Here is a 26,250-nt window from a genome sequence, read left to right as displayed (position 1 = left end):
ATCCACCTATAAATCAGGTGCCTTCGGGGGTCTTGGCCGATACGGGCCGATGTACTCTCGCACTGTAGTCCTGCAGTGAGACATTGCCAACCTGCAGCGAGCTATTTGCCAACCTGCAGTGAGACTCGGATATTGACAGCCTGCGGCTGGCCCGGAATCAACGAACAGGCGGTTGGTTGCCAACAATCCGCGATAGCTCCGCCTGCACGTACTAACATTACGTACTCTACACAGTCATGTTGCTACAGGACTTGCACTTGAATATCTATCTGCCTCCCTTGGCTATCCCGCCAAAGACCGAGATAGAAGAATCTCTCCAAATCTCTCCAGACCCAAGATAGCAAAGTCGTACACGAACTACCTACCTACCAACGTGCTCACCATGGCCACGCCCACCTTTATTTCCTCCCTTGCCAGCGCTCTGTCACCCGAGGCACGGATCCTGAGTGAGCAGGGCTCAGCCGAATTCAAGGACTCGCTGGCCAGATGGTCGGACTATGGCATCCGGACGCCCACGGCTATCGTCCAGCCGGCGTCCGAGAGCGATATCGTCACCGCCATTAAGGAGCTTGTATCCGCGTCCATCCCCTTCGTGCCAGCATCAGGCGGTCACAGCCCCTTTTCGACTGTCGGCAAGGACGGTTTTATCATCGACCTAAGTCGCTTCAAGGGCGTCGAAGTGGACGAGGCCAATGGCCTCGCAACGATCAAGGGGGGCACACTGGCAAAGCAAGTTCAGACAGCATTGCACCCCTATAAGCGCTTCGCAGGTATGTGCGGAACTCAGCATCGCTCCCATTATGACTTCTCAAAATGCTGGAAGCTCACAAAGCACCTGTTCAGCGGTTGGAAGCAGTTCCACAGTCGGTTTGATCCCATACTATATTGGGGGCGGTGTCAGCAGCTACACACCGTTCTATGGCTATGCATGCGAGAATATCGTCGCCGCCAAGCTCGTTACCGCAAAAGGGGAGCTGCTCTCAGTTTCTGAGACTGAGAATCCCGAGCTTCTCTGGGGAATTCGCGGTGCCGGGCAGTTCCTCGGCATAGTAACCCAGATCACCATCAGGACCTTGCCATACTCAACCATGGGGAACGAGCAGGGGCAGCGCATGGTCGGCATGTTCGCCTTCACGCCGGACAAGCTGGACGCCGTCTGTGCGGCAATGGCGCCCATCATGGAGAGTAAGGAGCATGCATCGGCTGGGCACTTTAGTGTGACCCTGGCGCCGCCCGAGTTCCAGCACCAGGTCATCCTGGCCATCCCGGAAGTGTTTGCCTCTCCCGAGAAGGCCGCCGAGATCCTTAGGCCGCTGACAGACCTGGGACCGGTTATGCAGATGCTGATGCCCTCTACATTCGACAAGCATAGCGATGCTTTTGAGTATCTCTCCGCGAAGGGCGATTTCAAGAGGTTTAGCCAGATCGGCATGACCGGTTTCAGGGTCGAAGAGTTTCGTGAGCTCGTCAAGCTCCATTCTGAGCTCGTTTCCACGTGCCCGGATGGTGCTACATCGGGTTTCACGGTGGAGTGGCACACTCCTTGCAGTCAACCGCGCGTAGACACTGCGTTTGGTAACCATGGGGTAGAGTACTGGATGTAAGTGGCCATGATCTAGTTTCTTGGCTATTCTGGTGGTGTTGACTAATATTGACTTGCCTTGCTATCAGGAACGTCCTCACTTGGTACAAAGACGCAAAGAACCATGAGTACATGGAGAGTATGGACAAGAGAGCCCAGTAAGTCTCTTATCAGAATAAGCTATTGCTCATGTTTCGTGCCTTTGGAGTCAAGAAATGCCGCTAACGTCCTAACAGGGCGGCTGTTCGTGCCGCGGACAAAGAAGCCGACTACATCACTTACACCAACACCAGTAGAGAGGATCCGATCGAGTGGCGCTACAAAGGTGAAGACAGGATCTCCAAGTTAAGGACGCTCAAGAAGCAATGGGATCCCACTGGTGTCTTCACCAAGCAATTCTTGTGATTCTCATCTTATCGCAGGACGACTTCTAAATGGCGACTTGTCCCCATTGATTCAATTCAGCACGCTCTACTCGTACAACTTGATTGGATTTTTTGTCTCATATTAGTCATAGATGTAGCTATTAGCATGTGACATATTTGATAGACTGTTGCTATTTGCAAACCGCACACCAGAGGTATCCTTCAATTATCTAGATGTTCAGGCCTTCTTCCAGTCTGAGATTCTCCACCCATATTTACCAGATATGCCATTGATATTGATGGTGACTTGTCTGATCTAAGATATCATCACGTATGCTGCCGTCCTCAAAAGACCCATCTTTTTCGCTAGCGAAGTTTTGTCTCTCCTTCTCTCACAGGTCTGAGCATTCATTCCCCTGGTTGGAGTCTCAAGCCAACAGCTTTTACCTTATGCGTACTTTGCGATCATGTCGTCTGTGGTAAAAACGTCGTACCGCACAAATCCTTCGTAATTCAAGAGTGAGTGGCTGCCGTGAGTCACCCGCAAAGTAATTTAGCAGGCCAAAACCTGCAAACTCGGGGCTTCTCTCAGCGTGCGAATTCATACGCAGATTTCCCAGCACCCACTGGCCAGAACGAGGAATAGAATTTAGCTATGTAAAATGTGGCATTAAACTTTTAAGAGAAGCTAGGGCAGCTCTAGAAGGATAGTAACTAGGTATGTGGTTTTACTTCTATTTTTATATATATCTAAGAATATATATAGTACCTTTATATAATAATAAGTACTTAAAACTTAATATTTAGAAAGAATATAATATTAATAACTATAATTATAATATAATAAATTGTGGGAATAGTAGGCTGCAGTGGATTAGCCACTGCAAGCGATAGTTGGCCCGTGCGCACGCACGGACCACCTAGCTTAGTCAGCTAGGTCTGGCCAACCCATCTGGGCGCTTCGCCGCCCAGCCAGGCAGACTTCGAACCAACACCAATACACACCACTTTCACCCAACCACTTACACGTAAGCTAAGCCAACCGACATAAATAAAATTAAAAAGTATTATTTTAATAGAAATATTAATTATAAATAATAATAGTTTATAAATTAATTTTATTAAGAAAGTTATATAATAAAATTAAATTTTTAAGAGATATTATAATATAAATAAATTATATTAAAGGAATTTTAATTAAAGATTATCCCTTTAAATATATATTAATATATATATATATATTAATAAAAATATTATTAAATAAATTTATAAAGTTTAATATTATAACTTTTACTTAAGTATATAACTATTAACTTTAAAAGAATTTAAATTAAAAATTAATTTATAATATATTATTTTAAAACTTTAATAATAAAATATTAAAAATAAAAATTTATAATAAACTTATTCTTCTTTAAGTTTATAATTTTATTATTAATAATTATTAATTTTTAATAATATAAAAATATAAAAATAAGAATTTAAAGTTTCTTTATAAAAAAACTATAAAAATTTATATATAATTATTAAAAACTTTATATATAAGCTTTAAACTAAGGAAGGAATAAGTAGTTATATAGTATAAAAAAATATAGTATAGCTAAAGCTAGGAACTAAATATATTATAAGTAATATTAGGAAAGACGGTAAGGGAATGTGAACTAATAATAGCTACACCGCCTATAGTTCACCTTAACACTATATATAGCTTATAATAAAGGAAATAATAGAAGCCTATATATATTAATTACTATACTATAAAGTAATTTTCTTAGGTGGTTTTATTTTTAATCTCTATATATATAAAATATATATAGTGCCTTTATATAATAGTAAATACTTAAGATTTAATATTTAAAGAAATATAATATTAATAATAGTAGAAAGAGAATATAATATATAAGTATATAATTAAGTTTTATACTATATAAATAAGGTTAGAAGGTATTACTTTTAATAGTACTATATTAGAATTATTAATATAAGTAGTTTAAAGGTTAATAGTTAGTAAAGTAGTTATATAATAAGACTAAAATAGTTTTAAAATAGCTTTTATAAAAAAGAATTCTATAATATAAAATTTAATAAGCTAACTCTTTCCTATTAATATACTTATTATATAATTATTTAAATCTACCTTTATTAAATAAGTTAAATATATTATAATCTTTATTTTAAATATATAGTTATTAATAAAATAATAATATTATAATAATAAACTTATTTAAAAACCTTTCTATATAAATTTTATAAAAAACTAAAACCTTTTAGAAAGTTAAGTAGAGTTTATTTATTATATATTAAATAAATACTATATAAGGAAAGTAAAAGTCTAAATATTTAAAAATTAAATCTTCTTTCTTTAAATATACTACTTTATTATTAAAGATTTATCTATTTTTATATAATATATAAGAAATATAGTAAAAGAGGAAGCCTTATAAGGAAAGTTAGTAACTTTATTATATATAAATAAGTTTAAGGGTATATATTAAGTAATTATTAACTTTATACTTAAAGTATAAGCTAATAGTTAGTCTAAAAGCTAAGAAGATAATAAATAGATAAATATATAGTTGAATAAAAAATATAATGTGGCTGAAGCTAGTAATTTTCTTAATCTTAATATGGAAGTGACTAATTAAGGGGGGGGGTTCTAACTTACTTATTAGGTTCGTTTTTATTCCGTATATATTTAAAAATATAAAAGTATTAATTTAATTTATAATTTAAATAAGTAAGTTAAAGTATATTTAATAAAAAATTAATAAAAACTTATTATTATTTTAATTAAACTTTATATAAAATAAAATAAAAATATTTTTACTAAAAATTTATATATAATTATTTAATTTAATTAAACTTAAATATTTTATAAAATTTCTTTTAAATAAATAAAGATAATTTTATTATTAAAATAAAAGTTAATTTAAATTAAAAAAAGAAAAAAAAAGTTTAAATATAATTATATTTATTAAAAATAACTTAAATAAATAAAGGTATAAAATTTATTATATTAAATAATAATTTATAAAAAATATAAATATTAGTCTTTAACAATTATAACTAAAAGGGATCTACTTATATTATAGCTCCCTCTCTCCCTCTAGTAATAAAGTAGCTAGTAGGTATTCGGTAAGGGAATTGTCGGGATGTATATATACTAAAATTTAGTTAATTTGTCCAATCTTACGGTTGGCGGTATCTCCAACTCGAGTTATGCAATGTAAAGCTTTCGGCTCCAGACCCATGGACGGTTGTGGCCTGCGCCGTCCCATGCCTGCACACTAACCGTACCGTGAGGGACTGTCCGCTTAATATAGTTGACTATCACACGAAATTACTGTGGTACATAGGTAGCTCCACGAGCTATAATATAAGTCAACCAATAGGCCTACACACACCCCCACTCACATATAATCTAAATCGTCACTACTTTAATTAATATTACTTAAATATATATTTACTTTATAAAGGCTATAAAAGTTATATATATAAATAAATTTTATTATTTAATTTATTTTCTTTTTTTTATATATAATAATATAATATTTAATTTTATAAAAAAAGTTCTTTATATTATAAAGAACTATCTTAATAAATTAAATTAAAAATTTATATATAATTAATATTATATTATTTAATAATTATTATATCATTACTTTATAAAAATATTAATTTATAAAAATATTAATTTAAATTAATAAAGGTTATTATTAATATAAAAGATTTTTAATTAATTAAATCTTTATATAAAACTATTTTATTTATTTATTTACTTATACTTTCTTTTAATACTTTATAAGTTAAATTATTTATAAAATAATTCTTTAGTTAATAAATTTATATTTATTAAAGTATATTAAATAAACTATTTTTATTTAAAAATTCTTTTTAAAAATATTTAAAACTATATATATTAATTATTATTATATTAATTATACTATATTTAAAAACTTTGATAAAGTCTTTAATTAATTAAACTTTTAAATATTTAAAATATTTTATAAAGTTATTAATATTATATTAATAAAATTAACTTTTAAAAAATAATAAAAATAATAATAAAATATTTAAATTATTTTTATAAAACTTAATAATTAAAAATACTTTTAAATTTATATATAGTTTATAAAAATAAAGTATATTAATAATAATAAAAGCTTTTATTATTATTAATTATTTTTATAAAAGTTAATTTAATAATAATAGTTTTTATTAATAACTTAATTAATTTAAAACTTAATAATTTATTTATTTAAATATAAATTAAACTAATAATAAGTTTAGTTTATAATAATTAAAAATATATTTAATTTATTTACAAAGTTAAAAGAAGGAAAATAATAATAAATATTAATCTTTAATAATTATAAATTATATATAATTAATAACCTTTTATATAAATATTTCTTTTATTAAATTTAACTTTTCTTTATTAATATATATATTATATATATTATAACTATTTAATATTAAATTATTTCTATATTTAAAATAAAGGTATTATTAAAACTTTAATTTATTAACTTAAATATATAATATAAAAACTTCTAAAGAGCTTTTCTTTATATTTATTAAAAGTTTAAAAGAGTACCTTTATAAAAGTATATATAGTTAAAATATAATATACTATAAAAATTTAATTATATATTTTTAAATAAAAGTTAGTTATAATAATAATAATAATCTTTTATCTTTTTATTAAATATATTAAATTAAAGTTAATTTATATAAATTTAATATAATTTATAAATTATTTAAAATCTTCTTTTAAAAAAACTTAATAAAACTTTAATAAGTTAATTATATATATAATTATTATTAAAATTAAATAAAATATTTTTATTAATACTTTTAAAATTAATAATTAAAAATATAGAAAAATTATTTTAAATTAAAATAAAATATTTATTAATATTATAAATTAATTCTATTTTTTAATTTTATTATTAAACTAAAAGTAAATAATTAGAATCTTAAAGAAATAAAACATAATATATTTTTAAAAATTAATTTAATTAAGTTTACTATATAAAACTTTTATAATAACTTTATAATTATTTATAACGCCTTTTATTATTAAAAGATACCTTCTTATACTAGTATATTAAGCTATATTTAATTAGTTTAAATTAATACTATTAGTTTATTAAAGGTTAAAGTTATTATAAACTATAAGCTACTTAGTTTAATACCGGTAAGTATTATATATAAGTATTAAATTCACTATATAACTTAAGCTATATATAAATATAAGTTAATTAAAATAAGTAAAAATAAAGTTACTATTCCCTTAACTAAGGATATATATATAGGTTCTAGCTTTACTTTATAAATAAATACCTATTAAATAAAACTACTTAAAAGTAGTTACTTAACCTACCACACTATTAAATTAAAAGATAATTAAGTAAGGTAATTATACTTTATTATTACTTTAAGTTTATAGTTTTAATAGTTTATAAATAGAAGAAGAAATAATTATTAATAATTAAATTTATAACTATATAAAGGTAGACCTTTACTTTAAAGAGAAGTTATTAATATTTAAAATAGTTAATATAATTTTAAAGAAGTTAAGGGATCATAAGCTTAATTTAAAGGAAATTAAGATTTATAAAAATTTTAAACTTAAGCTTAAAGGTTTTAATTTACTATTAATATTTATAAAAATAAAAGCGTTTATATAGTTTAAGAGAAAGCTTAAATTAAATTAGATTAAGTTATAATAAAAGAAATTAATTAAATAAAGATTAATTAAAAATTATAATTATAAGTCTTTTAACTATATATTAAGGAGGGTTTATTAATATTATAATAATTGAAAGAAAGAGTAATAATAAAATAAAATATAATAATAGATTTATTAATAATTAATAAAAGTAGATTTAATAATAAAGATAAAAATAAATAGAATTTATATATTAAAGTTTAAGAGTTAAAAAGTATTATATTATTATTAAATTTAAAATAGCTTCTCTAATTATTAAGAAATTTAAGGTTAAAGTTAGGTAGTATTTAAATAGATACTTAAAATCTACTTATATATAAGTAGGTGTGTGTGTGGGCCTATCGGTTAACTTATTTTTTAGAGATTTTTCAACCTTCCTATAGCCCGATACTTACTTTTACCGAAACAAACGAAGTCTGGTCCCATGACGTTGCTTTTCATTAGCTTTGTTTGAAAGAAGTCTTCGTGTTTTAGTCTGCTTGTACCAAGAAGGGTTCTTTGTGATTGTCCTTTGTGATTATCCTTTGTACTCGTCTCTAAGCCTTCCAGCGTGGCTACGGGTCCACGGAGTAGTCTGGCAATACACCTGACGTCCCTGAAATGTGACGTCTAAGAAATCAAATGGAGGCCTATGGTCTAAATTATGATCAACCAAAGTCAAGTGGCAAACCTGCGCTGGGTCAGCACAGAACACCTGATCTAAATTCGGATTGCTCCCTCGCTCAATTATGGCGAGAAGTGGTCATGAAGGCTTACTTGGGGCGCTAATTAGTGAAAATTTCTGGCCTAAGATCCAGACGGAGGGCTTCCACCTTTTAAAAGACATCAGTCCTCTGTCAATTAAGACATGCAGTGAATATAGTACTGAGGCCGTTTGGCTTATGGGTTACCACTGACGCGTATTGGAGGAGATTATCCATGGCCGGAACTCAGGGCTGTGGGTTTTGTAGAGATCGAAACTATTTCTTTCAGCTTCAACCTTGAAAACAATTTGTGATAGTGATTGTGCGGTCTTTCTGGGCGTTCCTTTCTTTGTCTATATCGAGTACCATCCCTTGGGGCTGAGATGAACCGGGGATTACCATCCAAGCCCTCCAGCTACACTTGAAACAGCCGAAGGCGTTTCTGCGAATAGTGTCTATAAGGATATGATTTAGAGGATTGCCAGGAACCAAATAAGTGTCTTCGCCCAAGTCTTAGTCTTACAACATTGAAAAGGTTTCATGGTTTCATTCTTAATCGGTACTTAAGTACACTTCCAAAGGTGTCTGCAGTCTCCCCAATTGGTGATAAACACCCAAGAATTCAGTCTTGCCAAAAATACAGTGCCGACGCGAACGATATAACAGCACAAATCTTGCTGTTATAATAACTATCAGTTTCAGGTCCCGGGCACCTGTTGAATACAGACGAAACTTTAGGGCGTTAAGATCAAGGTTCATAGCTATTTTCTTCTCCTGCCAATCCAAGTCAAAAGCCCCACTGCAGTGGAGCTCTCATCTAAAAGGTAAGAATAATTGATGGTCTCCAGACACCCAAAGCCATGTGCATACTGCTAAGCAAGGTCCAGTTCCTTCTCTCAAGGTTCAGTGATCAGTCCAGTTGAGGATGTCGCTAGAAAATAACCGCTGGCTATGTAGGATGTGCAAGGAGAACAATATACGTGGTGCAGTAGAGTGCGAACGCTGCAATGAGCCGATTCGGTCTCCGGATGATTTTATCGAATTGAGTCTGGAGGAATCAGGAAAGCCGCTATGTGGGAAACAGAGCGTGGTGAGAGACATAGCGTGGTGGGAAACAGAGCGAGGTGGGCAAGTCTGACTCTAGTTATCTGAGGAGTTAGTCAAGGTTATGAATCTGACTCGGTGATCTCATGGAGATTCAAGCTATTTTCGAATTCTCACAAACACATATATATGTTACTATCTATCTAGTAGAACAACTGCTTGATTTACTTTCCCTACATATTGAAATGTTGTTTCTCAGTGACGCAGACATCCCTCATTTGACGGGTTCTGTGGTTTCCTGATCAGCTTGATCGTCAGCCAAAGCCTCTATTTTATCCAACGCGACCCGTGTCTTCTCGTCCAGGTCAGGATAATCGTCGAGTTTCCAAATAATACGAATTGTATGCACCACATCCTCGTATCCTTCTAATAGATGCCGTGCCAGGTGCCTTCTCCATGCCGTTTCGGCTTCGGGCTCGCCATGGATCTTCCGAGCACCTAGCACCAACTCAGCCCAGCGCGGAAGATAGGCCGCATGTTCCCAGTCAGTGATGCCCACCACCTTTTTGTCTTTTACTCTGATGCAACTCGATTTTAACGCGGTGTGTGTTAACGTATAGGGCTTAGATGGTCCCAGGTGTTTATACATGACGGCCAGCGCCTTTTCCGGGACGCCTTTATTTTTCAAGTGTACCGTCATGGCTTCGAATATCTCATCGTCAGACTCGTATGGGCCATGCAGGAGGGACGGCAGCTCTGGGTTACGGTCTCTGAAGAGACAGTTCCAGAGAACTGGCCCTCCTTTTATGGTTTGAACCTTGTCACTCGTGAGGCTCCGAAGTTGTTGCAAGAGATCGGCTGTTTGCTGAGCGATGTCCTTGCGGTCAGACTCAGACAGTGTCGGCCAAAGCTCTCTCAGGGTAGTTTCTGCGTCCTCGATGACCTCCTCGATCACCATGCATCGATCTCCTGGCTCCTCCCAATAGTCCAGGATCTTGGGGACAGGGATAGTTGTATTACGCCGGACAAATTCATGGGTATCAAGAACAAGTTGAAAGTCGTTCATAGCGCGATGCTTAATTCTCTCTCTTAGGATATACTTGTTGCCCAATGTCCACATGCGATCAGTGCCTCGCTCCAATACGAGTTTGACACTGCTGTTGTCTTTGCAGCATGCCTGATGGCATTGTGAGCAGCTGCAGACACTACTAGGCTCCGAGTCTTTGCTTAAATGCTGGAGGGGGTCTTCTTCTGCCGTCATGGTTGAGGATTTGGAAAAGTAACTAGATAACCTGGTTTGTGGGTTACATGGCTTGTTCGTAAATCCTATGATGGGCAGCACATTTCCGAGGATATATATGTAGGGCACACAACAAAGAAAAGGCTGAGCTTTGTTGAATCTAACGACGGATGTGGAACATGATCCTTTGATACTTAGATCCTTTTTTCCCTAACCATTGGGCTCATTATGTCATATCGAAAAACGTTGTTCTCGTCCCAAGGCCCAGTGGACAGTAGAAGTGGGCAGTGACTACATTTGCGGTGGCTAGCTTGCAAATGCGCAGGTGTATGTTGCTGTCGAGTCACTTTGGTCGGATGTTGCGGGCATGGGCCATATCCGTATTTATTACCTGCATGACTCGGAGCACGGAGGACAATCTGTACGGTTGCCGGTGTTAGGGTACCTGGGCACCTGGGCACCTGGGCACCTGGGCACCTGGGCACCTGGGCGATAAGTGCTGGGTACGTGCCCAGGCTGGGCGGGCTAATGCAAGCGCCCCTGTCTCGACCGGTATGAATCATCCTGCATCTTGACTTGACAGCACCTGACGACAACCGTCTGCACCGAGGGGCATCGTGAGAATAAAGCTGGTGTCCCAGCCGGCCCGGCCCTCCACACCACCCACAACTCGGTACATCGAGAGATCCAAGTTATACGGTGCACACGACGCAATCACAATTGGTCAAGGCCCGTCGCATTGGCAGAGCTTGGCCTCCTTTCTCACCTGGGCACGCCACCAAAGCACCTTCCTTACGTCACAGCTCAAGTGCCGCCCCCCTCGCGTTCCGACTCACCAAGTCGCCAACATGATTTCCACCACAAACCACCAAGGGCCATCGAATCGCCAAGCCACCAGGGCTGCTGATTCGACTCGCATCGTACCAAAGCCCGTCCCAAAGGCTCAGTCTGAGGACCCGAGGACGTACCAGATCAAACAGCTGCACAAGCGCTACTCGCCCAAAGAGTCAACCGTCGAAAATGGCGCCGCAACAGCCCTCCTCTTTGACCTGCTGCCTTCAGATCCAGACTTCCCCTTCGAGCTTGACCACCTAATGTGTCAGCTTCGGATCCCAAAGAACTACCCCAAGGACTCGTCTCCCCCCACACTGGCCATTCTGAACAAGGACATCCCACGTGGGTTCGCCATCAATGTCGAGAAGGGGTGGGACGAGCTGGTGCAGGAGAGGGCCGGGTCCACACTCCTGGCTCTGGTAAACGCGCTAGACAGAAATCTTGAGGAATTCTTGTCCAGGAAGCAGGTCCACACGGTCAAGCTCACCATGTTCAAGGACACAAGACATCTTGAAGACTCGGGTGCAGGTGCTCAGGAATCATCACCGGACAAGGCACCAGCTCAACTTTCCGAACCCACAGAGAACAAAGTTGCTCACGTTCCATACACCCCAGAGGAGACTTTCAACAAGGATCAGAAGGCCGAGGCCAAGGCAAGAAGAGCACTCGAGACCAGACAGATCGAGACCCGGATGGGGCGTCTTCCCCACTACAAGAGGTCGAGCGATGGTGTCGTTTATACGCTGCCTTTGGAGCCAAAACGGAGGAATGAGCTGCCTGTTGGCCTGCGGGGCGTCAACTCTTTTCAGCTCATCGTCCCGGTCTTGTACCCGCTGCAGCCGCTTCGCATCCTGCTCAATGATGTTGAGTCCGAGGATGCCGAGGACGTGGAGGAGCTGTTCACCGAAAAGGCTAAGGAGAAGGCTGAGATGACACTCATGAGTCACATGAACTACTTGACGCAGAATCTTCATGCACTGGTCAAGCAGGCTCTGACAAGGAAGAAGGATGCCATTCCCGCCGCGCACATCTCGAAATCGACAAGTGCAGACGCCACCGTTCCGGAGCTTACCAAGCCTTCGACCGTTCTCGAGAGCAAGGGGAATGTTCAGGTAATTCCTCGACCGCCAGAATGGGATTACCAAGCCGAAGGGAAAGGCAGTGGTGAGGACTCATATGAGTCCACAACCTCCGAGGATGAAGATGGCGGCGTGGCTGTGACCACCCAACCCGGAGCCTCCGGGATCCCAGCCCAGACAATCGAACGAGGCACGTCGATATCATTCCCATCCATAGAGCTCCTCGGTATCGAGCTATTCCAAATCTCCGTCCTCGCCCTCAGCGTAAAGTGCCAGCGCTGCAAGACTGTCTGCGAGATTGGCGGGCTGAGACCAAACACCCCAAAGGCCACCGAGTCCTGCCGCAAATGCGGCACCTCGTTCTCACTTACCTTTCGCCCGGAGCTCGTACACGCCTACTCTTCAAGGGCCGGTTTCATCGACGCCACCGGCTGCACCGTCGCAGACATGCTCCCATCGACCTTCGTGCCGACATGTGCTAAGTGCTCAACGCCGACGACGCAAGGCCTGGTCGCAGTCCGCGGCGACACGATGACGAACGTGTGCCGGGAGTGCCACTCGCGCTTCACCTTCAAGATCCCCGAGGTCAAGTTCCTCGTCTACTCGGCGGGCACGTCCGCCCTGCCGCCGACGTTGGGCCCACGCCGCCGCGACGAGAAGCTGGGCCTCCACGCGGGCGAGCCCCTCCCCAACAAGGGCGTGTGTAAGCACTACAGGAAGAGCTACCGCTGGTTCAGGTTCAGCTGCTGCCAGAAGGTCCACTCCTGCGACAAGTGCCACGACGACGCCGAGGACCACCCCAACGAGTGGGCGAATCGAATGATCTGCGGCCACTGCTCGCGCGAGCAGAATTACAAGCCTGGGAACTGTAACTTCTGCGGGAGGAACTTGGTTTCCAAGATCGGCACGGGCTTCTGGGAGGGTGGCAAGGGGACGAGGGACAGGGTATTCATGAGCCGCAAGGACCCTAGGAAAAAGAGACGGCCTCATGTCAAGAAGGATTGAGATGGTTCTGGGCATGGGTCGATACCGAGAGCAAGTCTGTAAATGCTCGTTATTACTGGTCTTAACTCACGCTCCTGGCCCATCAAATTTGTCCGTCAATGTCCAGCCGTCCCACGAATGTGCATCTATATTGCCCTACGCATCATTCATATACTCTCATATGGGTAAACCCTGCCTCATCTTCACAGGCCCAACGGCAGCGGCTGACATGCTACAAGCCTTGTCATTACACAGGATGATCTCGTGGACCCGCCCGTAGAGCCGGTGCCACGGGAGCAAAGCCCCCACGTGGTGATGTGGTAATTGTCAGGACGATTCCTTACCTAGGTAATGTTTGCGAGTAGACCCAACCCCATCCTCCAAGTCAGGCGCGGGAGCAGGGCGTGACGATAAGAGGCGCGCCCATAGAGCACTTGAACATACAATGACATTGGTTTGAACAATATGAGCGTGATGAATCTCGTCTCAGCGAGTCTGAGCACCCACGTAGGTGGTTTGGGTATTTGATAGTAAAGAGAGCCATCTTAGAGACAAGACTTGCTAATAAGTCCAAAGGTTTCAAGAAGGTATAGACATAAACAGGGAAATTCAGCAAGGGCATTTATACACAGATGAAACGTCTGAACTGGCCCGCGGATCCGCCTAGCGGGCCCTACACGCAGCAGTATCGACAGCCACCACCTTTGCCGGCTCATTCCCGGATCCGGTCACCACAAAAGCCGTGGTCCTGCTAACGCTGCCACGTCCAAACGCCACAGAGGACGCACCTGCCACTGTGGGGGCGTCGACCGCACCGAGCGCCACGACCGGCGCGTTGAACTGCGCCCTCGCCGCACCTGCTGCTGTCCCGTTCGCGGCGGCGGTCGGCTGCAGCGCCAGCAGTGTGTTGCCCGTGTTGGTGGTCACCCACAGGCTACCATCATCCCGGACGTCGAGGTCGTCCATCCAGCTGGCGGACGGAACGGCAGCGATGGTCTCGACGACGGCCCCCGGCAATGGCCCGCTGCCGTCGGCCTGGATGGCGATGCGGTAGACGGTGCGCGACGCGGCCGTGGTGAAGTACAGCGCCCCGCCGTGGACCTTCATGCCGTTGAGCCCGAGGGCGTCGTCGACGCTGCCCGCGCCGGGAACGGGCTTCATCTCGGGCACGTCGACCGCCGTCGTCACGGCGCCCGTGGCCGTGTCCAGCCGGAACGCGACCCCGAGCTGGCTGTCGCCGACCAGCATCGCCGACGTCCCGGGCACGGCGGCCAGGCCGTTGAGGCGCGGCGCCATCGGCATGTCGGCGATCTTGCGGGCCGTGACCTCGAGCGGCAGGGCGGGGGGGCAGGCCGGGTCCGGGCTGAGGCCCTGCTTGTTGGGCGCCGCACGCACGGCGGACCCGCTCGCGCGCAGGTCCAGCTCCCACACCGAGTTGCTGCCCAGCACGCCGTTGGCCGGGTTGCCGCTGAGGCTGATGTTGCCGGCTATCACGGCGAAAACGTCCGGCTGCGTCGCGACCTCCGCGATGCCGTGCGTCCCGTTGTTCCCCGGGACCTGGAAGACTGGGACCATGGTTGGGCACGAGGACATGGGATTCTGGACGGTGAAGACGTTGCCCTGCGGGACTGCCATCGTCATGAGAATGTCCCCGTTGGGCCGGGAGGCGATGTTCTCCAGGAAGGTAGCATCGTTGCCGGGCCCGAACTGGAATATCGTGCGGGACTGGAGGGGCAGGCTTGGGTCGTTCTGGTTGAGGCAGGAAGAGATCGGTCCTGCAGGGCCCTGAGCAGAGGCCGAGATGGGCAGAAGGGCGCTGGCTAGGAGCCAGGTGAGCCTCCGTGTTTGAAGTAGGCCTGTATTTGACATTGTGTATGGAAACTGCTGATCTCAGATCATCCGGCGTAAGAGAATGACGAGTGCTCAGTTCGTACGAGGCCGGCTCGCAATGGCCATGGAAAGAGTGGCTGGTAGTGGAAGATGGGAGGAAGTAAAAGATAACATACTGTCGACGATGCACCGTGAGCAATGCAGGGGGCAAACGAGTTTATCGTGGGCGTATCATGTAGGAGTATCAGGATATTCTGTGAGCGCAGATAGTCTTCGTCGCATGTTTCTTTATTGTTTCATGCCTTACCCGTTCGGATCGGGGTCCTCCGCACGGCTTGGGCTTGTGCCGGCATTGTGGTTGGACCCCGAGATTGGGTAGCTGGGCCAGTAATTGCATGATATCCCAAGGTTCTCAAGCTGTCACGATAAACCGCGAGGTTCCGCGAATCTGATCCGAACCCGATAAATCATCTCGTCGCAGAAGACCCATGCGTCGATGTAGCCCAAAAGTTGACAACGCACTGGCTCGGTATTTTCCCTATTGTCGACTTCCAACTCCGGTAGATACCTACATCCCGGACCCGGAGGTCTTGGGAAACGAAACACAACGCACTGACTCACATATTACACCTTATATGAACTTCATGCCTTGTTAGTGTCAATCAAAAGTCACGTCAAGGGGATGATCTGCCATCATGGAAAAATGCCGGGCTGATGTAACAGCTGAGACATGGAGTGCGCTGTCTAAGCCCGAACTATCAACCAAGGAGCAAGCGATAGCGTGGTAGCATCGACACGGTATCATTGTGTCGGCAGACCTTGCAAATACTCGTGGCTCTGGAAACATGTACCTGATCCAGACATCCTATGCAAATTTCAAGCTCTAACGTAGTCGGCCCGCATCGACTTAAGCCTGCACAGGTGAACAAGACCAGCGTACCTTACTGGTGAGGTGTCTTGTCATGGAAGGGTGCTGTCAGGGATCAATGCCACAGCCTCACCAGAGCACCTGAATAGCTTCGGTCTAGCAGCTCATGCGCATCTCCCACTCTAGCCCTCGGTCTAGCCCTCGGTCAACAGTTTGAGAAGAGCTAAAGAATATATAAAGGAGACGACAGAACCAACGAAGAAAGGAGGGAGGCAACGACCAGTAGCTCAATACACACGAATAGACTACTATTACGCCGCGTGCACTCGTCCACTCTGCTCGCAATCCAACCACCTGACAAGTGCTTCATCAGAGTAGGTAGTATATTTGTACAAATTTACACTTTGAACAGAATTGCTGTACACGTTGATTTCCACTCTTTCTTAGAGCGAACAGGCTCGCCTCAACTCGCATCGTTCTCTCCCCAGGGAGACACAGCCACCTCGAGACCGAGAACTCCGCTGCCGTACCCATCTATCCCATGTTCCATAATAGAAACTGTAGCGTTCCTAAGACCATCACTTAGTTCTTTTCCTGTCCTCAAGGCCCTTCACAATAGAAAAGGCTTTGGCGGTCTCTCGTATACTCTGAATCAGCAAATATGACGGGTAGATGATCCAAATCATGTTGAGAAACACGTAGTATCCATAAAAATAGTACGCTTCCGGTCGCGAGTATTCAATTCCTTTCCGCAGAAACTCCATGGTGCTCGTACCAAAGTAAAGAATGTCGCCGTATATCTGTCCCAAGCTGATGATAGTCTGAAGCGAGTGTCGGAGCGGGTGGTTATTGATAATAGACCACGCGCAGAAGAATGACAGAGGACCCCAGAAGACTGCAGTAATTGTCTCCATGCAGACCACGAATGTATCTGAGGTCAGGTATCGCGAATCGGACAGGGAGTATTCCTTCCAGGCTTGGGCGAGAGTAGTGGTCATATTCGCGAGGTCATGGTGATGATACGCGAAGTATCCTGGGGTTTACTTGTCAATTGCGAGACGAAAACGAGGGACAATGAGTAAAAATATGCAGACCTTCCAGGCCTAAGTGGATGAATCCGCAAAGAACAAACCACAGTGCCGCAATCGCGTCGGGTTGGGAGATTGGGTGTCTTCGAGTACAAACGTAGGCGCCAGTAGGAACGAGAATGCTCAAACACGTGAGGGAAAACTTTGTGAGTATCTCTAGTGTTGACATACTCGGGGCAACATATCCCGGTATGACCACTCCCAAGGGGTAGTAAGGGTGCAAAGAGGCTATGGTCCCGTTGCTCATGATGGGTCTTATGACGGCTTTGGTGGCAGTGGGAACCCTGGGAATTAATGAAGGAAGCAAGAATTGCTGGGATCACTCCACAAGAACTCAAGTATTTTCGGACAAATCTAGATACTGACGTGTAGTATGGCAGAGGTGATAAGGAGCCAGACTATGGACAGGCGCCGACTGCGACTTATCTACTCATCGGTCGACCCTTCGCAGCTTTGGTGGTCCGACTGTGCGAGCAGGAGATCCGGCTCCGGCTTGGCGTACTAAATAAGCCAAGGCTAAACCTAGGCCCCACCTGATTTTATTGCAGTATGACATGTACTGTATTCTCTTTCCACTGTTATTGGCACTGTATTTCTTCAAACGCTGGGTCTTGAGCGTTGACCACTGTATGAAGGCGCCACGTACGTTTTACATGTATGGGGATTAAAAACGAAACACCCAAACCACCTGAATAAAAAATACAATGTGGCCAAAGCCTTTGTTTTCTATAAATTTTATCGACTTCTAAGTTAATTTGTGGGACATTACTTGGGTTTCAGAGCATTAACGCTCACATATTGTAACAGGTTCAGATAGCCCGTGTGGTTTCTGTGATGAAGCGAAGTGAGAAACAAAAGAACCCCCATCGTGTTGGTGAACAACCACATCTGAACAGGCCAGGACAATTTGGAGCACTGAGGTTAACGGCTGAGCGAAACAGTAATCCCTCTTTCAATTCTCGAAAGCAAAGTAATGCATGTGTTGTAACAGTGAGTGATTCGAAGGTAGGCTTTTTCACGTTGTCCGTTGTCCATCCAAGGGTGTTTGAATGTCGAAGATGTCGATGGTGTCGATCGGTCCTCTTCTCGTGTCGCTACACTTAGTTGATGATTTCTCGCAGCTGGGGTGTATAAATGGGTTCTTTTCAATCTGGGTGCTCGACTTGGCTTCTTTGTAAATCCCCGTGCTATATTCCCCAAACATCTTGGTAAAAGTATTTAAACGTAGGGGGTATCTAGGCTCTTTGGTTCTCAGTCTGCAATCGCTCTTGGGACCGGACCCAGCCGAGAAAAGAGAACAACTCTCATGTTTTTGAACATGTTCCAAAGCCTGGAAAGTATCATGATGTGGGATGGATCTTGGAATAGCGGCATACCTTACAAGCAGGCATTTTACTAGTTTCGCTTCCATTTCGCATACGTCCGAGGACATCTATGGCTCCTTCATACGATGGTACTTAAATACTCTAATCTAACTAAGACCATCCAATACACATGCGCAGCGTGAACAACGCAGCAGGAGGAATGCGGAAAGGACTGTTCCGAGATGAATGTGGGCATTTCCATTATCTCCTCCGCTAACATGTCATCCTCGCAGGAAACTTGCTCAATCTGCGTGACCGAAGCACTTAGGGTGGAGGCAATTCTCTGGCCAAGACCACAAGCGTCCAATCGTGGGTAGTGTTAGTGCGCGAAGGATTCCGTAGGATGTTGGCAGTACTTTGTTCATATTCTCCTTTGAAAGACCTTGTAATTTGCAGCCTTGTATTGAGAAAGATCTTTCCCACTCGAAAATATGGTCTGGGTATTTATACATCGTGCCTGTGCCGCAGTGTAAGGCTAGGTTGGGACAAGCATCAACCTTGAGCAGGCTTGTAATCTTTTGTGTAGGTCAACAACAAAAGTCACATTATCTCAGTTCAAGACAGTGGCCTCTTTATGAAAAAGCTTGGGACAAAGTGCCTTTCAAATCCGAGAATGCGTCCTGGAAACCTTTTTGTCAGAGGCGTCACGAGCTTGTTGGCTCTGGCCGACTTGGCCATCTCTACCTCAGCCCCGAAGCATAGAGAGGGTATGTTGGAATAAACCTTTGAAAAGTTAAGGGGCTAATACTGAGGTCCAGAAACGGCCGCACCGCGTCTCAAGAACTGGGGCGTCGTGCTCTTTCGCGCTTTCGACGGCCAAGACATTTTCGGTCCCCTAGACGCATTACAACTACTAGCCTTCCAGCGCCAGATGAACCTCTACCTCATCGCTGAGACCTTGGACCCGGTCACATCCGAGCCTGCTTCCGCCGCGATGAACTCAAAGAACTCAAGTTTCTGGCCGATCATCCTCCCGACTCACACCTTTGCCAATGCTCCGGAGCTGGATGTCCTTTTCGTGCCGGGCGGTGCCGGTGTCAGGGCGCCGGACGTGAAGAACATCACAGACTTCATCGCCGACCAGTATCCAAGTCTCGAGTACCTCATTACCGTCTGTACGGGCGCTGGTCTTGCTGCCAAGTCTGGCGTGCTAGATGGCAGGCGGGCTACCACGAACAAATCGGCATGGTCTACTGTGACTGCATGGGGCCCCAACGTGGACTGGGTCCGTCAGGCTCGATGGGTTGTCGACGGTAATATTTGGTCTTCAGCCGGTGTAAGTACACGTGAAAAAGAATGTCTAAGAATTAAACCTTCAACTGACTTTATTCCAGGTTACGGCTGGATTGGATCTGACTTTTGCATTCTTGACCGAGATGTTCGGGTATGAGCAATCGAATCGCATCGCGACGCTGATGGAGTATATTCCAAACACGGACTCGAGCAACGATCCTTTTGGGGTCGCCTTTGGTCCATGAGCCTACGCGGATATTCGTAGGCAAACTTTGAATCTATAACCCCGAATCTTACTCCTACGGCCTAACTGCTGTTGATACCTAGGTAGGCAAGACAGCGTAACTACCTAAGTACTAGTAGTATCCGCTCATTAAGGTCAACTCCATGATCCCTTGCAGCCAACAGGAGGATTTATCAAGGGCTTTGGAAAAGTGGCCTGCCTCAACAAGCCGAAAATCAGCAATATAGACTTGGTTACTTATTCGTCGTAACGCTCTGGCCATAGTGCAAAGTGCACGCCGGAAACGTGCAGTCCGTCGTGTGGAGGAGTTCAGAGTTTATCAACTTGCAACTATCGCAAGTCGAGTCTAGCTTTAAAGCCATATGCTTGTAACTTCAATTCGGATTTTGCAACTCAAATCTTTCGCTTCGCAGTGGCTACTTACCTAACTTGCTTTATCTAAAATTATAAGTATCTTGAGTCTAACTACCCATGGACTTTAATAGTTATTATTAAATACTTTTTAATTATTTATAAAATAATATTTTTTATAGTTTTTTTTAAAGTATTATACTCTCTTTTATACTTTTTATAACTTAGTAATAAAGTAGAAATTATATTATATTATTATTATTATTTATTATATTATATTTTTCTATATTTTTATTAATATATAAACTATTTTTAAGTAAACTATAATTTATATATTTTAAAACTTTAAAATATATTATTAATTAATATATTAATCATTATTATTTTATTTATATAAATTATAATTATAAAATAATATTATATAATTCTTTAATAAATATTTTATATATTATTAACTTTTTTATTTAAAATTTTACTTTTAAATTATAATTATTAATTAAATAATATTACTTAATATAATAAATATATACTTTATATAATATATTTATATTAAAAAGAGTTTTAATATAATAATTAAATTAATAATTAAAAACTTTTATTTATTATATTATATTATATTATTAATTATAATTAAACTTTCTTTTATAAAGTTATTAAATTTAATAATAAATTTAATAATTAAGTTATAAATAATAAAATATAGTTTATATAATTAAAAATAAATAAATTATATTTATAATAATTATAAAACTTACTTTAAATATTAATAACTATTAATAAATTTAATAATATTTAATTAATTATTATAATAATTTAAAATAAAAAATTAAATATAAAGTAAAGTTTTATAATATTTTTAAATAAATAATTTTTATTTATTTTTAAATTAAAAACTTAAATAATAAAAGTTAAATTATAAATATATTTTAAATATAACCTCTTTAAGTAGAAAGTTAATAATTTTCTAGTTAATTTTTATTTAATTATTTTATTATATTATAATTTAATTTAATTTTTAACTTTATTTAAACTTTTTTTTAAGTTTTTTAACTTTTTTATTTTTAAAAAAGTTAAAGCTTTATAAAGCTAATATCCACTCACCTAATAATTATATCTACTCACCTAGTTTTTTTTAACTACTTACCTAATATAAAAATTTATATATAGGGCCTATATAAAACTATATATCTAATTAGGATTCTCTAAATTTTCAATACTTTTAATATAAGCCCCTTTTATACGCCTTTTAGTACACCTTTTAGCACGCCTTCTAACATACCTTTTAAGCTACACACATTTAGGTACCAACTAAGCATTTAAATACCAACTAAATACTAAAAGGCTAAAAGTTTAGAGTACTAAAGGGCTAGAAGGGGTACTAAAAGGCTAGAAAAAGTATAGTCTTTACTTTTACCTTTTTAACTTCCAGCCTTTTAGTATTTAATTAATATCTAAATACTTAGTTAGTACCTAAATATATATAAACTAAATAGTAAAGGTAAAGATAAAAATAAAGGTAAAGGTAAAGGTAAAGGTAAAGGTATAGGGGCGCTAAAAGGGGTACTAAAAGGGGTACTAAAAGGGGCTTATACTAAAAATATTAAAAATTAAAGAAGGAAATTATACTATAAGGTCTTTTAATATTAACTTAAAAAGTACTTATAAATATAAAGAAGTTACTTAAAAAAATTAATATTAAATAAATAGTTAATAGGAATTAAATAAGTAGATATAATTATTAGATAAATAGATATTAGCTTAGCTTTATATTCTTTAAGTTTAAGTTTAAAATTTTTATAAATTTTAATTTATTTTAAATTAAATTTATAATCTTTTAATTTTTAAAAATATATTAACTATTTTAAATAATAATAAAGTTTCTTTAAAGTAGAGATCTACCTTTATATAATTATAAATTTGATTATTAATAATTATTTTTCTTTTATTTATAAGCTATTAAAATTATAAATCTAACTAATAAAGTATAGTTACTTTACTTAAAAGCTATCTCTTAATTTAATAAGTTAAATAATTACTTTTAAGTAGTTTTATTTATAAAGTTAATAAATAAGTATTTACTTAAATAGAGTTAAAACCTATATATATTTCTAATTAAAAGAATAATAGCTTTATTTTCACCTTATTTTAACTAACTTATATTTAAGTTATATAGTAAATTTAATATTTATATATAATACTTATTAATATTAAATTAAGTAGTTTATAATTTATAATAACTTTAACTTTTAATAAACTAATTTAAATTAAAGTTAATAATATTAATTTAAACTAATTAAATATAACTTAATATATTAATATAGGAATATATTTTCTAATAATAAATAGTATTATAAATATAAATTATAAAGTTATTATAAAAGTTCTATATAATAAATTTAATTAAATTAATTTTTAAAAGATATATTATATTTTATTCCTTTAAAACTTTAATTATTTACTTTTAGTTTAATAATAAAATTAAAAATATATAAATAGTTTAGTTTATATTTTAAATATAATTAAAATAATATTTTATTTTATAATATTTATAATAAAAGAATTTAATAATTATTATATATTAAATAGTATTAAAAGGAGATATAATTATTCTTTTATTTTAAGTAAAATATTATATTAAAAGTTTTAAAAGCTTAAATTATTATTATAATAGTTATTATTTTAATAGCTATTAATAATAACTTTAAATATAACTTATATAAATAAGTATCTCTTTTTTAAAAACTTTATTAATAATTTATTCTTTTATTTTTATTTAATTAATATTTAAAAATAACTTTTTTATTTTTAATTTATTATAAGTAAATAATTAATTATAAAAGTTAAAAATAAAAACTTTTAACTTTAAATATAAATTTTACTTTTATTATATATAATAAATAGTTATAAAACTTATAATAATTAATTAAAAATAAAATTATAAAATATTTTAATAACTTAAAATATTTTTATTTAAAAAGAATAAAGAAGATAAATTAATATTTAAAGATTCTATTTTATTTTTAAATAAATATAAAAACTTTAAAGTATAAAAACTATTAAAAATAACTTTTTAATATTTATTTATTTAATTAAAAATTTAATTAAATAATAATAAAATTAAATAAACTTAACTTTACTTTACTTTATTTAAATTATTAAAATAATTTAAATAATAATTTTAATAAATAATATATTTATTTAATAATTTATTTAAATAACTATTAAAAATAATAACTTAAAATAAAATTTATTAATTTTTAATTAATTAATATAAAAATATAATTTATTATACTTTAAAGATTATTAATAAAATAAAATATATCTATTTAGAATAATATTATTTAATTTAAATATAAAAGTATTTAAATAAATAAAAGTATTAATAAAGAATAATAAAATAATATTACTTATTATTTAATAAACTATTTAAATAATAATATTATTATAACTTTAAAAGTTAATTATATAAATATAAATATAAAAGGTTAAAGTATTAATATTTTATTTAATTATTTATTAGAAATAAATACCTTAAAATAGTTTTAAAAAATATAATTAATAAATAATAAATTAAAATAAAAATTTATAAACTTTTAAAAAACTTAAAAATATAATATATAATAATATTAAAAGAATTATTATAAAAGTTAAATATTAATATTTATATAAAATAAATTTATAAATTTATTTAATTTATTTAATAATTATAAACTGGGCAATGTTAAATACCTGAACCCTGCCCATCCAGCGAGGCACAGTCGACAAAATCACCTTCACCTCACCTCCCTTCCCTCTGTTCCAAGGTTGTGAACAACCCCATCCACCCGCAAGGCGGACTATCCAAAGACTGAAACAGGCTTGCTCTGCGAATAAACGTTCAGTCTATTGTGGCGTCGACAGACCAAATCGCTGCTATCTCATCTTCAACATGGAAGGCGACTCTGCCTCGGATCTGCAAGTCAATAGATTCCACCCACTTGCAGTTGACAATGGCGAGGATCTTGAACGGTACGAGCCCAGGGGATTTCATCCTGTCCATCTCGACGATTACTATGATAACCACCGCTACCGAGTGGTCCACAAGCTTGGAGCTGGCGGCTTCTCGACAGTGTGGCTCGCTCAAGATGTGCCGGACCAGCGATGGGTGGGGCTGAAGTTCATTGTTGCGGATGAGTCTGGGAACTACCACAACCGCTCGTCTGCTATCATTGCAGATCCCATACTTGCCAGCTCTGAGTTTCTCGTGAGTCCAGAGCGAGAATTCTGGGTTGATGGCCCCAACGGACGTCACCTGTGTTTTGTGCTGCCCTTCGTCGGACCAAACCTTGGGACTCTGTCTACTGGGATTTATTCCAGAATATCACCTCGTTTTGCTGCAAATCTTTCCATGCAAGCAGCACAAGCTATGGCACTTCTTCACAGTCGGGAGCGCTGCCACGGAGGTAAGTGTCAACGCCTATCCCATACGTAACAGCTACGTGCAAATTTGTTTCAAGTTACTGATTGATTCGATAGACTTCACTGCCAACAACCTTTCTCTGGCGCTATCTGAGGAGTTTGTATTGCACGGGATTGAAGATATTTATCGGACGTTTGGGAATCCAAAGTCTTGGCCCCTTTGTCTCGCTGATCCGGATGACCCAGGCCCGGGTCTACACGCGCCACGATATTTTGTCGAAGCATTGGACATCTTTGCTTGCAGCAAGAACATACTCGCCAAGCAGATTCGCGTTCTCGATTTTGATCAAAGTTTTCAATGCGACAGCCCGCCCGAACGGACAGGCACGCCGGCGAAATACATGGCCCCGGAAGTCACCGCTGGCCGGCCACCCAGCAAAGCTTCGGATGTTTGGTCACTGGGATGCACCATTTTCCGGCTGCGGGCGGGCAAGGATATTTTCTTCGACTACAACACCACCACCCCCGCGGCAACCTTGCAGCAGATCCAAAAGTTCCTAGGCGATCTTCCAGAGAGCCTGGCGCGGGCGCTTTTCGATGATGATGGCTACCCAACCGAGGACGAGACCGGCGAGCCGCTTACTTATTTCTTGGACAAGACTGATCTGAGAGCTGAGATCAAGAAGATCTGGGACGAGCCCCCATCGCTGTCGATGCGAAGCGATGGTGAGATTGACACCAAGGTGTACACGGATCCCTATAACCCTGAACACTCTATATTTTCGGAAGAGGCCGAGAGAGTTACCCCGTACCCATCTGCGTATCGATCCATGTTTTGGAAACCTACAGCAGTTTCCGTGGATGGGGATCACTATATATTTTATGAAGACGCGGACAGCCCATTTTGGGGTGCGTTTCCTCTCATCACAGACAACGAGGCGGACTTGCTTGGGGATCTTTTGTCACAGATCTTCGTCTATGACCCTTCCGCGCGACCAAATATTGAAGAAATCGTGGAGCATCCCTGGTTCAAGCAGTATGGCGTGTGGTCGGAGGAAGAAATTGAATTTTGATGGTAGAGCCTTGCCCTTACCATAATAAGTGGAAACATTCCATCCCGGGAAGCCACCTGGCAGTTGATAGCTCTGTGATTGGTATGGGCCAAGTTTCAGCCGGCTCGGAAATCCAAGTCATCCAAGATGCTCTGATCAGTGCTCTCAGGGTTATAAATACGCCTTGCCCGTACAAGCAAGGCAAGTCAGTACTTCGATTGGTGACAAAATAATGAGACCGAAACTCGCGAATAGTACGGAACCGTGATCGATTCCT

At 38.7% G+C, this 26,250-nt stretch overlaps 5 protein-coding genes across 5 annotated transcripts; 4 read left to right on the top strand and 1 right to left on the bottom strand.

Moving 5' to 3' along the window:
* The first annotated feature begins 77 nt into the window (after positions 1 to 77).
* KVR01_000646 (uncharacterized protein) lies at positions 78 to 2,215 on the top strand. Its single transcript, XM_044787423.1, has 5 exons — positions 78 to 171; positions 235 to 770; positions 844 to 1,600; positions 1,672 to 1,740; positions 1,819 to 2,215. Exons 2-5 carry the CDS (start codon positions 383 to 385, stop codon positions 1,985 to 1,987), a joined length of 1,383 nt encoding a protein of 460 aa, XP_044650595.1. The 5' UTR covers positions 78 to 171; positions 235 to 382; the 3' UTR covers positions 1,988 to 2,215.
* Positions 2,216 to 11,496: 9,281 nt separating this feature from the next.
* On the top strand, positions 11,497 to 13,566 carry KVR01_000927 (uncharacterized protein; the record flags this gene model as incomplete). The annotated part of the gene is made up of 1 exon (XM_044787495.1): positions 11,497 to 13,566. One exon carries the CDS (start codon positions 11,497 to 11,499, stop codon positions 13,564 to 13,566), a length of 2,070 nt encoding a protein of 689 aa, XP_044650876.1.
* Positions 13,567 to 14,208: 642 nt separating this feature from the next.
* On the bottom strand, positions 14,209 to 15,414 carry KVR01_001036 (uncharacterized protein; the record flags this gene model as incomplete). The annotated part of the gene is made up of 1 exon (XM_044783529.1): positions 14,209 to 15,414. One exon carries the CDS (start codon positions 15,412 to 15,414, stop codon positions 14,209 to 14,211), a length of 1,206 nt encoding a protein of 401 aa, XP_044650985.1.
* A 3,894-nt stretch (positions 15,415 to 19,308) lies between these two features.
* Positions 19,309 to 20,173, top strand: KVR01_000748 (uncharacterized protein; the record flags this gene model as incomplete). The annotated part of the gene is made up of 3 exons (XM_044787537.1): positions 19,309 to 19,402; positions 19,454 to 19,971; positions 20,030 to 20,173. The coding sequence occupies 3 exons, from the start codon at positions 19,309 to 19,311 to the stop codon at positions 20,171 to 20,173; spliced, it is 756 nt and encodes a 251-aa protein (XP_044650697.1).
* Positions 20,174 to 24,451: 4,278 nt separating this feature from the next.
* Positions 24,452 to 25,994, top strand: KVR01_000379 (uncharacterized protein; the record flags this gene model as incomplete). Its single annotated transcript, XM_044794943.1, has 2 exons — positions 24,452 to 24,965; positions 25,039 to 25,994. The coding sequence occupies 2 exons, from the start codon at positions 24,452 to 24,454 to the stop codon at positions 25,992 to 25,994; spliced, it is 1,470 nt and encodes a 489-aa protein (XP_044650328.1).
* Positions 25,995 to 26,250: the final 256 nt, after the last annotated feature.

This window comes from Diaporthe batatas (assembly GCF_019321695.1).
Source record: "Diaporthe batatas strain CRI 302-4 chromosome Unknown Contig00001, whole genome shotgun sequence".
Lineage (NCBI taxonomy): Eukaryota > Fungi > Ascomycota > Sordariomycetes > Diaporthales > Diaporthaceae > Diaporthe > Diaporthe batatas.
Note: the sequence above shows the minus strand (reverse complement) of the source record. Positions and strands in the feature narration are given on the sequence as shown.